This window comes from Lissotriton vulgaris, chromosome 5, assembly GCF_964263255.1.
Source record: "Lissotriton vulgaris chromosome 5, aLisVul1.2, whole genome shotgun sequence".
Taxonomy (NCBI): domain Eukaryota; kingdom Metazoa; phylum Chordata; class Amphibia; order Caudata; family Salamandridae; genus Lissotriton; species Lissotriton vulgaris.
Window position 1 is genome coordinate 844,813,919 of NC_141693.1, and position 13,223 is coordinate 844,827,141.

At 44.6% G+C, this 13,223-nt stretch overlaps 1 protein-coding gene across 2 annotated transcripts in view; it reads right to left on the reverse strand.

Annotated features, from left to right (window-relative positions):
• VPS26A (VPS26 retromer complex component A) overlaps positions 1–13,223 on the reverse strand; it is a 352,216-nt gene that overhangs the window by 161,347 nt on the left and 177,646 nt on the right. For both annotated transcript variants that reach the window (XM_086922395.1, XM_086922394.1), the window contains exon 7: positions 4,300–4,368. In XM_086922395.1, the coding sequence (XP_086778521.1) occupies positions 4,300–4,368 (69 nt within the window). The remainder of the gene's footprint in view (positions 1–4,299; positions 4,369–13,223) is intronic.

Below are 13,223 nucleotides of genomic sequence, written 5' to 3' on the forward strand. Positions count from 1 at the left end.
ATTTCTTTCATGAGAAAATCGCGAACATCACGGCATCTATTCAACAGACTCCCACTGCTGATACTTTAGTGCATGATACCATTTGTGCTGAAGTATTCACTTCATTTAAACTTTTGTCTGAAGAACATGCTTTGTCTTTGTTCCTATAATGCAAATCCGGTTCTCCGCTCGATCCAGCCCCTGCGCAGACTTTGAATGAAATAGCCTCGCTTATGATTAAACCCCTGCTGGAAATCTGGAACGTCTCCCTGCAATCAGGCATCTTTCCCTCCTTGTGGAAACATGCACTGTTGCTACCGATTCTGAAAAAAATGGGCGCAGACCAATTATGTTTTAGCAACTATCGGCCCATTTGTCTTCTCCCCAAACCAGCAAAAAAGTGTTAGAGAAGGCGGTCCAAGAGCAATTGTCGGAATACCTTGAAACAAACCATCTACTTCATGACACTCAGTCAGGATTCAGGCCGAATTTTAGCACTGAATCAGCCGTACTTGAAGCAACTGAGTCAATTCGCGAATGTGTGGATAGTGGAGAGGAGGCCATGTTGGTCCTCCTCGACCTATCCGCAGCATTCAACACCATCTCTCACGACATTTTACTAAATCGCCTTCGGGAGGTGGGCATCGGAGGGATTCCTCTGGCCTGGGTGAAATCATTTTTGAAGGGTAGATTCCAACAGGTAGCTCTTGGCTCCTTTGTTTCCTCGGAGAAACCATTGAGATGGGGGGTGCCGCAGGGATCTGCCCTAAGCCCCCTCCTATTCAATGTATACCTGAGGCCGTTGGCTAAGGTGGCTGAGTCTTGGGGCGTCAGAGTGATCTTTTATGCTGATGACACTCAGCTGGTGTTCTCATTTAAAGATCACTCTGAAAGCTCTCTGGTTAAGTTTCGCCACTGCCTAGTTAACATCGCCTCCTGGATGTCCGTCAACAGTTTAAAGCTGAACACCGATAAGACGGAGGTCTTATTTTTTAACCAGAAAACTCCTATTCCCCCAAACATCTGGTGGCCAGCAGAACTTAATCCTCCCCCTGCACCAGTTCAAGCTGCCCTTAATCTAGGTTTTCTTTTGGACACAGCCCTTTCCTGTAAAACCCAAATCAATAAAGTCTCATCATCCTGCTTCGGAATACTCCGAATGATAAAAAAAATCATTCCTTTTCTGCCTCTTGAGTCACGCAGAACAGTAGTCCATACCCTAATAACTTCCCATCTGGACTACGCAAACAGCTTGTACGTTGGTGCTCCAGCATACCTTATTAATCGTCTGCAAAGAGTGCAGAACGCAGCGGCCAGGCCTCTTTTCTTTTAGCCTACTACGGTTCTTACTAAGGCACTGCTTTTGTATATATAGTTACCGTGGGAATCCCGCCTCGGCAACTGGGAATGATTCAGGCATGTGAATCTATGAAAGATACCCCAATAATAGATAATTAAAGTTTTCAGAATTTTAGACACGCAGAAGGTGGAAAACGTGATCAAAACAATACCGACTAGGGTAGATTGAATAGTGTACCAAAGGGATCCCAATTAACGCTTTCGAATCAGAGTGCTGCAACACATGTCTGGACTCGTCGGACCAAACATTATTGTGTGGATGTATTAGCACGTCAACAAAAGCAGTGCTAAAAATACTTTTTCAAACAACTGCAACACCCACTGGTTAGCCACCGCTTTGGGAGAATACTGCTATACAGTCTATGAAACGCATGTGTATCTGCAGCACACATGCCTCGACCGGATTATGTTATTTACCCTGTAAGTGTTGGACTTGGCCCTTTTTGCAGGGTCATCCCTTAACTTGTTTTTGTTTGTTTTATGACTCTGGGCACTTTACCACTGCTGATCAGTGCTAAAGTGCACATGCCCTCCCTATGTTAAATTGTTGTACTAATTAGTGACTCCATGATTGGGTTATTTGATTTACTTGTCAGACCCTAGTACCATGCACCATGGGTGTCCAGGGCTTGTAACTCAACTGCTGCTGGTGGTCTTGCAGCACTGGTTGTGCCACCCACAGAAGCAGCTTGTAAAGTGTGTCTCAGGCCTGCCATTGCAGAGCCTATGTGCAGTCTAGGACTACCATGTCGACTTGGCAGGAGCACCCACTTGCCAGTCCCTAAACCTTCCCTTTTCTTCATCTCAGACACCCCTATGGTAGGCCCAAAGGCAGGGTGCATTGTAGGTAAAAGGTAGGACATGCCCTGATGTGTGTGGCATGTCCTGATAGTGAATTACAGCCATTCTCCTTTTTCACTATTGCAGGGCTACCAGTTCCCCATAAGCCAGAATGGGCAGTTTGATTATTACATCTTATAATCCTAACTGACTAAGGAAACATGGTGGACATTCGAGTTTAGAATGCCTGAACTCAGAATGATAAAATACATCTTTTAGTGAAGTTGGTTTTAACATTCTGTGTTTGAAAATACCACTTTTAGAAAGTAGGTATTTTCTTGTCTAACCATCCAAGCCTGCCTCTGCTAGGTTGTGTATTGTGTGTCTGGTTCTGTGAGTGACAGGGGCCTTGTGGATTCCAGGAGAGAGGATGAATCAGCACAGGGCTGAATAGAAAGATCTGCATTTAGTTGGGTGGGAGGAGTTGCACCGGGGACCTGAATAGGGCTGTGCCTTCCCTCCACAATTCTGGCTCCACCTCCTGTGGTGCGTCTGATGTCTCTGCCCTGCACTGTGAAAGGAAAGTAGGAGTCATGTAAACAGAGTGCTCCAGGACTGACCAGAACTGGTTTGGACTAGGCAAATGCCTCTCTGCCTTCAGAGAACAAAGAGAAAAGTAGTATAAATATGGGGACCCAGACCCCAAGACTTTAGATCACTTCTGGAACAACAAGACAAAACTCTGCCAAGGAGAAGAACCAAAAGGAAGCTGTAGGAGTGGACTGCCCACCCTGCCAGTGTGCTGTGTTGGCCTACAGTGGGGTCTTCAGTGCAAAGAAGAGAGAGGAGAAGGAACTTTGTGTGTACTTCATCATCTTGCACAATATTTCTCCAAGGGCTTGAACTTGTGCTTTCCTCCAGCTGAAGTCGCAGGGACAAAAGACTTCACCACCAGCTCCCCTCTGAATTTCCTTGCTGGGAATTCAATCTGTAGAAGCCTGCGAATCGCAATAAGAAGAAACGAGTCGTCACATCGCCGGAGAAGCATGCCGCCGCCACATCTCCCCAGAAGCGTGTCTTCGTCGCAGCTGTCGCATCACCGGAGAAGAGTGATGCCACCGAGAGGGTCGCCGTCGCATCAGAGAAGCATGTCACGGGTCCTGTTGTGGCTCCAAAGTACAGTCGTCGCAAGGCTGCCAGGGCGTGTACGCATCATCTTCGCATTGTCGCATCTTATCGCATAGCACCGGATGCGCATAGCAACCGGGTCACAGGCCGAGAATCTACGCATCACCTCCGCTCCGGTAAGGATCAAGACGCATCCCCTACTCTGCACAAGCATTGAGGCTCGACACATCATCTCCCCCGAAGCACGGAACCAAACGCATCTCCCACTCTGCGAGCCATTTGTTTGTTTTGCGTTACGCATCCAGGTACTTTTGTGAGAACTGTGTCGCATTTATCACCAACTTGAATTAAGTAACTTCTAACATCTTTAAGTCAATTTTGAGTACAGTATTGTGGATTTTTGTCGTTTGTGGTCTTGTGTTAAGTCTATATAAAGAATACTAATTTTTATAAAACCTGTGTGGTGTCCATCTATAGTGTTTTCACTGTATTACTGTGTGTATTCACAAATGCTTAACATTAACTTGCTCGTGCCAATCTACCAAGGGGGTGAGCAGGGGTTATCCAGAAGTGTAATCCCCTTTTCCGACTTAGAAGCAAGAGTCCCTATTTGGTCAAAGGTGTATACCATTGCCAACTAGAGAGCCCCAGTTCTAACAGTAAGCATCTGTTCTTGGCATGTAGAGCTTTAGATTCACATGTGCCCTTCTTCCTCCCCGGACACCTGTGGTTGTTGCAGTTCTTAATACTCACATTTCATATGCATGGACATTTCTATACTACATTTACTTACTCCATTCTCACCCTCTTGCTAGAAAACAATCTAACAATGGAGTCAATGCCATGCTCAGTATCACTGAAAGGAGGAGTCATCTTACCTTGTGACTGGAAAAGACTTATTTGAAGGAAAACAACTTGCAAACATACAGACACAACACTAGAGCACACATGCCTCAAACCAATTTGTGTTTGCATGATCGTTTACACATAAAACATATTGGGTGATTTATCAAACAAATTGACATAGATGAGAAAAAGTAGACCTGAAACTACCTTTTACTGGTGCCCCATCCATTATCTCATACTTCGCAATTGTTTCTGTTTCGGTTGTGGTGCTGGGTCCTGTTCAGTTAAAAACAACAATGACATTTCCAAGTTAAACCCCTTCATAATTATGTTCAAACTATGCAATTCACTCCTCCTTTTGAAAGGTAGTTCTCCAAGGTTTATAAAAAATGCCAGAAAACTATGTACTTGCCTATTAACACCTTGGCTGCTAGTGGTTTCCCCTCCTGTGCTGGAAAGTAAGATTTATCATTGTTCATGACAAGGTCAGCTAGTTATAAGCACAGCTCCACTGTGCCTCATGACGAGCTGAGCTCGTCATGAGCAGGGAAGGGGTTAAGAAAGGTCATGTATAACAGAAAGACTACACTTTACACACTAACAGAATTTAATCACTGCTTACCCAGTTATGCCACTACCCGCTGTATGGTGGCCTGGCTACATACACAATTACACAGACGACTGAGTGGGGACACATATAAAAGAAGCATTCGGACAGGCAACATGTGGCTTATTGTGCCAGTGCAAGCAAACACAGGCGTGTGCAAATACACAGAGTCAAGTCAATTTATGCTGCATCTCTGCAAAATGTATCTCTGCGTACTATTGTTTATTTACTCTACAAGCTTGTGGTGATGTCTGGCACATGCATCAGAAACTAAAAGAAGAAAAACAGCAGCAGCACAAATTGTAGAATAAAACAAACTAAGCACACACATAGGAGGCACATGGCATGTCAGATTACAATGAGATATGGCAGAAATAGTCTGCATGTTTTTGTAAATTCCTGTGTTTGCACACATTGGCACATTAAAGCCAGACCAGTCAGTTTTGCCAATGCTTGCTGTCAATTTGGTCGATATCTCTAGATTTTACCATTTCCACTTACAGTTTAGCATGGTACGTTACATATATGATTTTGAAAGAAAGAATGAAGTAGTCCAACCAACTCAATTTGAGAGGGTAACAGATTTGCATGCAGTGTACAATCAGGTCCATGGTATAGCTCTTATTGTTGGCAGTGATGTTGCAATGTTGCAATAGTTTGTTGTATGAGAATGAATGGAAAAGGATGTGTGGTGTGGATGGCTTCATCTTTTTCTGCAAGAAACTGCAATTTCCAGGGAATATCTGACCAAAAGAGGTGAGCTGATCAGCTTTTTAAAGGAGAAAACCATCAATAAAACTATTTTAGCAACGAGGCAGGCAGTAAAAAATATTCAGGCTCAGTGGATAAGATATATGTGCTAATATATCAGTTTTCTGTAGTCGGTGATACCACTCCTGGAGTTGAGGGATCAATTCCATCCCCCACTTCTACAATATATCTTGCTTGGTGGACAGAATAATGGTGATAAATGCGGTAGTTCTCTGGTGTATTGCATAGTCTCCGCCACTTCAATGAACAGGTGACTGGCGCGTGGCTTCACAGCATTATTACTCCATGCCCCATTCTAGAAAGGTAAACCCATAGGTTTGGTCAAACAGCATAATATCGACTCTACCATACAACTTGTATACTGTAAGAAATGGGAATCCATGTTGTCTAGCCGAGGAGGATGCCATGGGTCTGTCAAACCTACTTCTGATAACCCAGAGGGTCCCTTCTTCTGACACAGCCACTGTACCTCTAAGCTTCTGGACAGCTTTGTGTCGGTGTCCACCTAATACTAACTTCCAATATCCTCTATTAATGAGAGGCCCTGCTGCTACAATAAGGGAATCCTGGATCATTAGCCTAAGAAATCCTTCTAGTACCTGACTGCTTGCACACAATGCTGTGATTAACACTATCTGAACTCTCAAAGGGTCATTTATGAAAATCAACTAACTCTTTGTCTGCTGAGGAGTTTTTTTCCATGTGAACCCTGCTTGTGGTAAGCATGATATGCCTACTCCTTTCATCTTTGTTGTAACTGAGGTGATAAAACTTTTGGGAGAACTAGCAGGATTAAAGTCTTCATGAATTGCAAGTGAGTATATGTGCGAGATATTCCCCTGTGTGCTTTTCAGGGCTCACAGCAGCTCCATTCTCTTGTTTGGCACATTAAGCTCTCATACATTAAAGTATGTTAGGAGGGGGTTGCTCATTATCACTTTTCCAATAAGTGTGGCTCCCTTGGTTTTCTTTATCAGCTTGTGTTTGTATCTCTGATTTCTTGATAAACGTGAACCTCCTAAGCATCTCTTTATCTTCATGCCTGAGTCTTATTTAGTTTTGTGCCACCAGTCCCAGCATACACCCGGTTACTCCCAGATACACTGTTTTCTTCCACCGGTCTTGGAGCTGCAGCCAATTTGATTCTTTGCTTGTAGAGATGTGTGTTTGAGGAGGTCAAGAACCTCCCCAAACGGGAGGTCTTAGGACCAAGCTTAGAGTGTGCCCTGAGAACTGCTCTGTCCTTGTGGACCAGAATGAAGTGCTCCTGCAGTGTGAGGGCTTGCATTTCACTAACGTGCCATGAAGAGGTTATCACAACTAAGTAGGATACCTTCAAGATGAGATGCTGGTACGGGCAGGAAGGTAAATTCTCAAAAGAGAGACCCATGAGTCTGGTAAAGACAATATTGAGGTTCCACACTGGTGCTGGGAAACCCCTGGGAGGAATGACTCTTAAGACAGTCCATGAATGCCTTGATTACAGATATGCGGAAAAGGGGAGAATGCTCCCTGTTTTCTATGTATACACTCATAGCCAGTAGCTGAAGCAGCACTGAAGTGTAAGCTGGGCCTTACATTTGAAGGTGGAGCAGGTAGGTAATTATATTCTAGACTGTAGGCCTTTGAGGTCCCTACTTCTTAGCGATGCAGTAGTGGACAAATCTTTTACACTTTGCTGCATAGTAGGTCTACAAGATGCCCGCAGACTGTCCATGCATTCGTGAGGGAGATCCAGGTAACCGAACTCTAGTACCTTAGGTGCCAGATCGCTAGATTGATTTGCTTGTGATCTGGGTGCCTGATCGGACCTTTGACCCTGGTGAAAAGGTACGACCTGGTGGGGAGATTCTCATGCGGGGTGACAGACATATCAAGTAGGGCAGAGTACCATGGCTACCAGGATGAGAATCTGGGGCGTTTGTTTCTTTATTACGCACCATTAATGGAAGGAGTGGGAGAGGAGGAAAAGTGTAAGCAAACAGTTGATCTATAGTGCATTGCTCATGGACTGTGGGAACCTGGAGGCAAAGTCTGGGCATTCAGCATTCTCTGGGTGGCAGAAATGTCTAACTCTGGAGTGCAGTAAAATAGGTAGGGCTGGCGCACAGCTATATTTCAATGGAATTGTTCTAAATGTTTGAGGTGCTCCACAAGTGATGTCAAGCGTCCCACGACATCAACAATTAACAGTCCATGGTGTGGGGTCAGTGAGTCACTGATCCCATCCTTGTGGGCACACTGTAGTTCCCCTATGGGTAATAGAGGTTTCAAAAAAACTTTCAAAGCAAAGTTCCGTTTGATTTTTTATTCATAGGTTACTTTTGGTAAACCATTGGTATTCCTCGTTTTTCATTTTACTTCAGCATAGCATAGTACCATCCTTATACATCCAATGCATTTCGGGGTTAACATACACCCCTTCATCAGGGAAAGGACACTGTAAACCAAAAACATTACAATCAAAAATAATCTAACTCAATCAAAAATGCAAAAGTACATGTAAATTCACACGTGCGCGTTATTGTGACCTGGGTTGTGGATAATATAACATGGGGAGTGAAAGGGGTGGGGGAGGACTATAAGGTACACCCGCTAATATACCAAGATAGTTCCATGTGGTAGGAAATGATCTAAATGCTCAGCGCGCGTTTGCTTACGTGCGTCGTACAATAGGTGTGCTGATTATCCTGAAATGAAAATGGGTAGGAGCGCGTAAGTAACAGAATAACGGTAATGAAGAATTGTTGTATCAGGCGTGATACAATAAGGAGTTGTGGGCTCAAACTGACCTGGTTAAGGTGAATAAGGTCCTCCTTTCTTTAACGCTGGTTCAGGCGGAACGCCATTAACCGCGTTTCGTTTCCTTAAGGGAACACAGTCACGAGGGACGATTCAGGGGGCGTGTTCGAAAGAGAATTAAGGGACCGTAACAAAAGAACCAGGTAAACACGGGGAAATCGGGATCGGGAGCGCAGTGCTGTTTGGGACATGTAGTGTTACGATACACACGCTACGAGACAGTGAACTACTAGGTGGCCCAGCAGTGGGATAAAGTCCACAAAGAGGAGAAAAGCAGAGGGTTAACTCTGATATTATCAAGGCTAAGCAAAAAAGTGAAAAAATAATAACCTGTGAGAAATCAACAATGTGTAAACATTTAACAGTGAAATCGAAATTGAAAATTATAATTAACCAGTGTTCCTTGAATCGTTCAGGAATCACTACCACAGTCCGTGAGCAACTTTACAGATAACAAGAGAGTTCAATTCGTTCATTAAGCCCAAGTGGCTTCTGTGTCGACAATTTTTGGATCCATTCATTTTCTCTTTGGAGGAGAAATTTAGTATTGTCTCTACCCTCCTGTTTTGAAATGGTTTCCAATATCGTGAACTTTAGTTGAGAAATGTTATGCTTCTCTTCATGGAAATGTACTGCTAATGTTGACTTGGTGCTTTTAAGTCGAATGTTGGACTTATGTTCTATGAGTCTGGTCTTGATCTTACGTTCTGTCTTCCCGATATAAAGTTTACCACACGGGCATTTGAGAGCATAGATAACATTACTGGTGTCGCATGTAGCGTTAACTTGAAGCTTGATCTTGTTGCCCTTCATTGGATGATTAATGGTGTTGCCTCGAATGATAGAATTGCAGTTCCCACAGTTGTGGCATGGTTTGGTTCCTGAGTAACTGACTGCTTTAGTGGGTTTGTGTCGCACTATTTCACCTAGGTTGCGTGACCTAGTATGTGCAAATAAGGGAGGTTCCTGAAAGATCTGGTTGAAATCTGGTTCGAGATTTAAAAGCGACCAATGTTGGCGAATGATCCTTTTGAATTTATCAGTGCTGGTAGAAAACTTCGAGACAACACGTATAGTGGTCGTCTCGAAGTTTTCTACCAGCACTGATAAATTCAAAAGGATCATTCGCCAACATTGGTCGCTTTTAAATCTCGAACCAGATTTCAACCAGATCTTTCAGGAACCTCCCTTATTTGCACATACTAGGTCACGCAACCTAGGTGAAATAGTGCGACACAAACCCACTAAAGCAGTCAGTTACTCAGGAACCAAACCATGCCACAACTGTGGGAACTGCAATTCTATCATTCGAGGCAACACCATTAATCATCCAATGAAGGGCAACAAGATCAAGCTTCAAGTTAACGCTACATGCGACACCAGTAATGTTATCTATGCTCTCAAATGCCCGTGTGGTAAACTTTATATCGGGAAGACAGAACGTAAGATCAAGACCAGACTCATAGAACATAAGTCCAACATTCGACTTAAAAGCACCAAGTCAACATTAGCAGTACATTTCCATGAAGAGAAGCATAACATTTCTCAACTAAAGTTCACGATATTGGAAACCATTTCAAAACAGGAGGGTAGAGACAATACTAAATTTCTCCTCCAAAGAGAAAATGAATGGATCCAAAAATTGTCGACACAGAAGCCACTTGGGCTTAATGAACGAATTGAACTCTCTTGTTATCTGTAAAGTTGCTCACGGACTGTGGTAGTGATTCCTGAACGATTCAAGGAACACTGGTTAATTATAATTTTCAATTTCGATTTCACTGTTAAATGTTTACACATTGTTGATTTCTCACAGGTTATTATTTTTTCACTTTTTTGCTTAGCCTTGATAATATCAGAGTTAACCCTCTGCTTTTCTCCTCTTTGTGGACTTTATCCCACTGCTGGGCCACCTAGTAGTTCACTGTCTCGTAGCGTGTGTATCGTAACACTACATGTCCCAAACAGCACTGCGCTCCCGATCCCGATTTCCCCGTGTTTACCTGGTTCTTTTGTTACGGTCCCTTAATTCTCTTTCGAACACGCCCCCTGAATCGTCCCTCGTGACTGTGTTCCCTTAAGGAAACGAAACGCGGTTAATGGCGTTCCGCCTGAACCAGCGTTAAAGAAAGGAGGACCTTATTCACCTTAACCAGGTCAGTTTGAGCCCACAACTCCTTATTGTATCACGCCTGATACAACAATTCTTCATTACCGTTATTCTGTTACTTACGCGCTCCTACCCATTTTCATTTCAGGATAATCAGCACACCTATTGTACGACGCACGTAAGCAAACGCGCGCTGAGCATTTAGATCATTTCCTACCACATGGAACTATCTTGGTATATTAGCGGGTGTACCTTGTAGTCCTCCCCCACCCCTTTCACTCCCCATGTTATATTATCCACAACCCAGGTCACAATAACGCGCACGTGTGAATTTACATGTACTTTTGCATTTTTGATTGAGTTAGATTATTTTTGATTGTAATGTTTTTGGTTTACAGTGTCCTTTCCCTGATGAAGGGGTGTATGTTAACCCCGAAATGCATTGGATGTATAAGGATGGTACTATGCTATGCTGAAGTAAAATGAAAAACGAGGAATACCAATGGTTTACCAAAAGTAACCTATGAATAAAAAATCAAACGGAACTTTGCTTTGAAAGTTTTTTTGAAACCTCTATTACCCATAGGGGAACTACAGTGTGCCCACAAGGATGGGATCAGTGACTCACTGACCCCACACCATGGACTGTTAACTCTGGAGTGCTCCAGTGTTGGAAGTACAAGTGCAGGACGTGCCGGTGGAGTTCCCACTCACGGACTTGTTGAAGTGTCCTCCTTAGCAAGTCCACCAGGGTGTTACCCACTCCTGGGAGGTACTGCGCCAACAAGTGAATGCATGAGAACCCGGTGACAGATTGTCTGAGCTGGCAGGGAAAATTAGAGTGAGTGTGTGCCCTCCAGCTTTTGTAAGTAGTACATGGCGGTTGAGTTGTCTGTCCCGACCAGGACCACCTTGTCTGGGATGAATGGAAGGAAAACTTCAAGAGAAAGGAGTATCACCATGTGCTTGAAGTAGTTGATGTGGTGTCTCTGCTGCTGGTAGGGCCAACACCCTGCACTGTTGTCTGATTGAGATAAGCTCCCCACCTGTCTTGAGAGAGGTCTGTAGTAATGGTGACTTGTGGAATGCGAGTAGCGATTAGGCCAAAAGAAAGGCCTTTAAACTGATTGTACCGGCCACGTACCACGAAATACAGGTCATATAGGTGGGCGGAATGGATGGGGATGTGGCGGTAGGTGTCTTCGATGTCTAATGCTGCCATATTGTCACCTTGCTGGAGCGGAGTTATTACATCCTGCAGGTTACTACCCTGTGGTAATGTTCTGAGGGAACATATCTGTTGAGGGGAACTGAGGAGTAGGATGGGACTGATGGAGCCATCTTTTTTTAGAATAAGGAAGTAAAGGGGTACATACCTTTGCCCAGGTGGTGCAGGGGCACCGGCTCAATGCTGCACTTTTGAAGGAGAGCTTCACCCTCTTTCTCTAAAAGAGAAGGATGTTCCCTGCTGAGAACTTGCATTCTGGGCGGAATGTTGGGTGCGCATGTGAGAAAGGCTAAGCTGCAGCCCTGCTGAACTACTGTTAATACTCACTTGTCTGGTCCGATTTCCCACCAGCACCAGAGCAGCTTTATGGTGACTGCTGGTGTTAAGTTTGCTGTTGTCTTTGATAGAAGGAAGGAGGGTCTGTGGTGGTGGTTTTGCTACCTGTCCTGTACAGATGCCTATGAAAGGAATACTAGAGATGGATGTTTGAAAAAACCTACCGCCTTAGCAGTGTCTGTGCACTTTTTAAGTTTTTCCAGCATCTGATCAACAACGGGCAGAAGAGGTTGAGCAGATGCGGTTATGCTTCCGGTTTAAAAACGTAGCCAAGGAAGCTAATGTCAACCCTTGAGGCATTGTGTTAGCTGCATCTCGGGCACAAAGGATGGAGCTGTTGCAGATGGGCATCCCTTCGGCCACCATTTTCTCTCTCCTGTTTACACTTGGGGAGATTCTTAAGTAGGTTCAGTATTTTGTCCCAATGAGCTCAGTTGTGTCAGGAGAGCAGGCCAAATGAGTTGAGACTCACTGCACTGCTTCTCTTGACCTTGCTGCATCTATTTTCTTGATTTTTCTATCTGGGGGAGGAGAATTTTCTGTGGCCTGGGTGTTTGCACACTGACGTGAAGTGCGGACCATGACGAAGTCAGGAGGTTTGTGGCCACAAATGTTTGGTGGGTTGTTGGTCGACGGCTTGTATTTCGTCTCCACCTGGTAGGTTACTACCCTTGCTTTCACATGCTCTATAAACGGGTCTGTGGTGGTTTTCAGCAAGCCCTCAAGCACAGGGAGGAACTGGACTGAGTGCAGGTTCTTGGAGAGTGTCTCCACCAGAAAGTTGTTATACTCCTGGATGATGTGCATATCTACCTCCTGATAAAATGCTGCCATCGGTATCACTTCATGATACGCTGTAGTATCATCTAGAAGATGGCCTAGCTGGGTACTAATCTGTATCTCGTGGGGGATCAACATTATAGTCGTCTCACAGGTCGTCAGTAGGTGCCGGATCACAAGGTGCGTTGTAGGGGTCAGCAGAGGAGTGGGCTGACTTACCCATAAGAGGAGGGGCGTGATCCCTAGAGTATGAAAGAGGGGACATATGTGTTGGGTGCGGAGGCAGTTGTGGTGGTGGCAGGGGAGGTGGGGGTAGGAGGAGGGAGAAGTGCAACAGAAAGAGGGCTGGTGCCTGTCTTTGTGTATTTTGTGCTTAGGAGCTGGAAAAGGCTGCAGAGCAATTTCCTCCTCAAAGGCAAGCTTGCGCTTTTGTGGTAACGTCTATTCTGGCTTTGGCGGCAGCTTGGTGGAGATCCTGGCCGTCTGTAGAATGAATA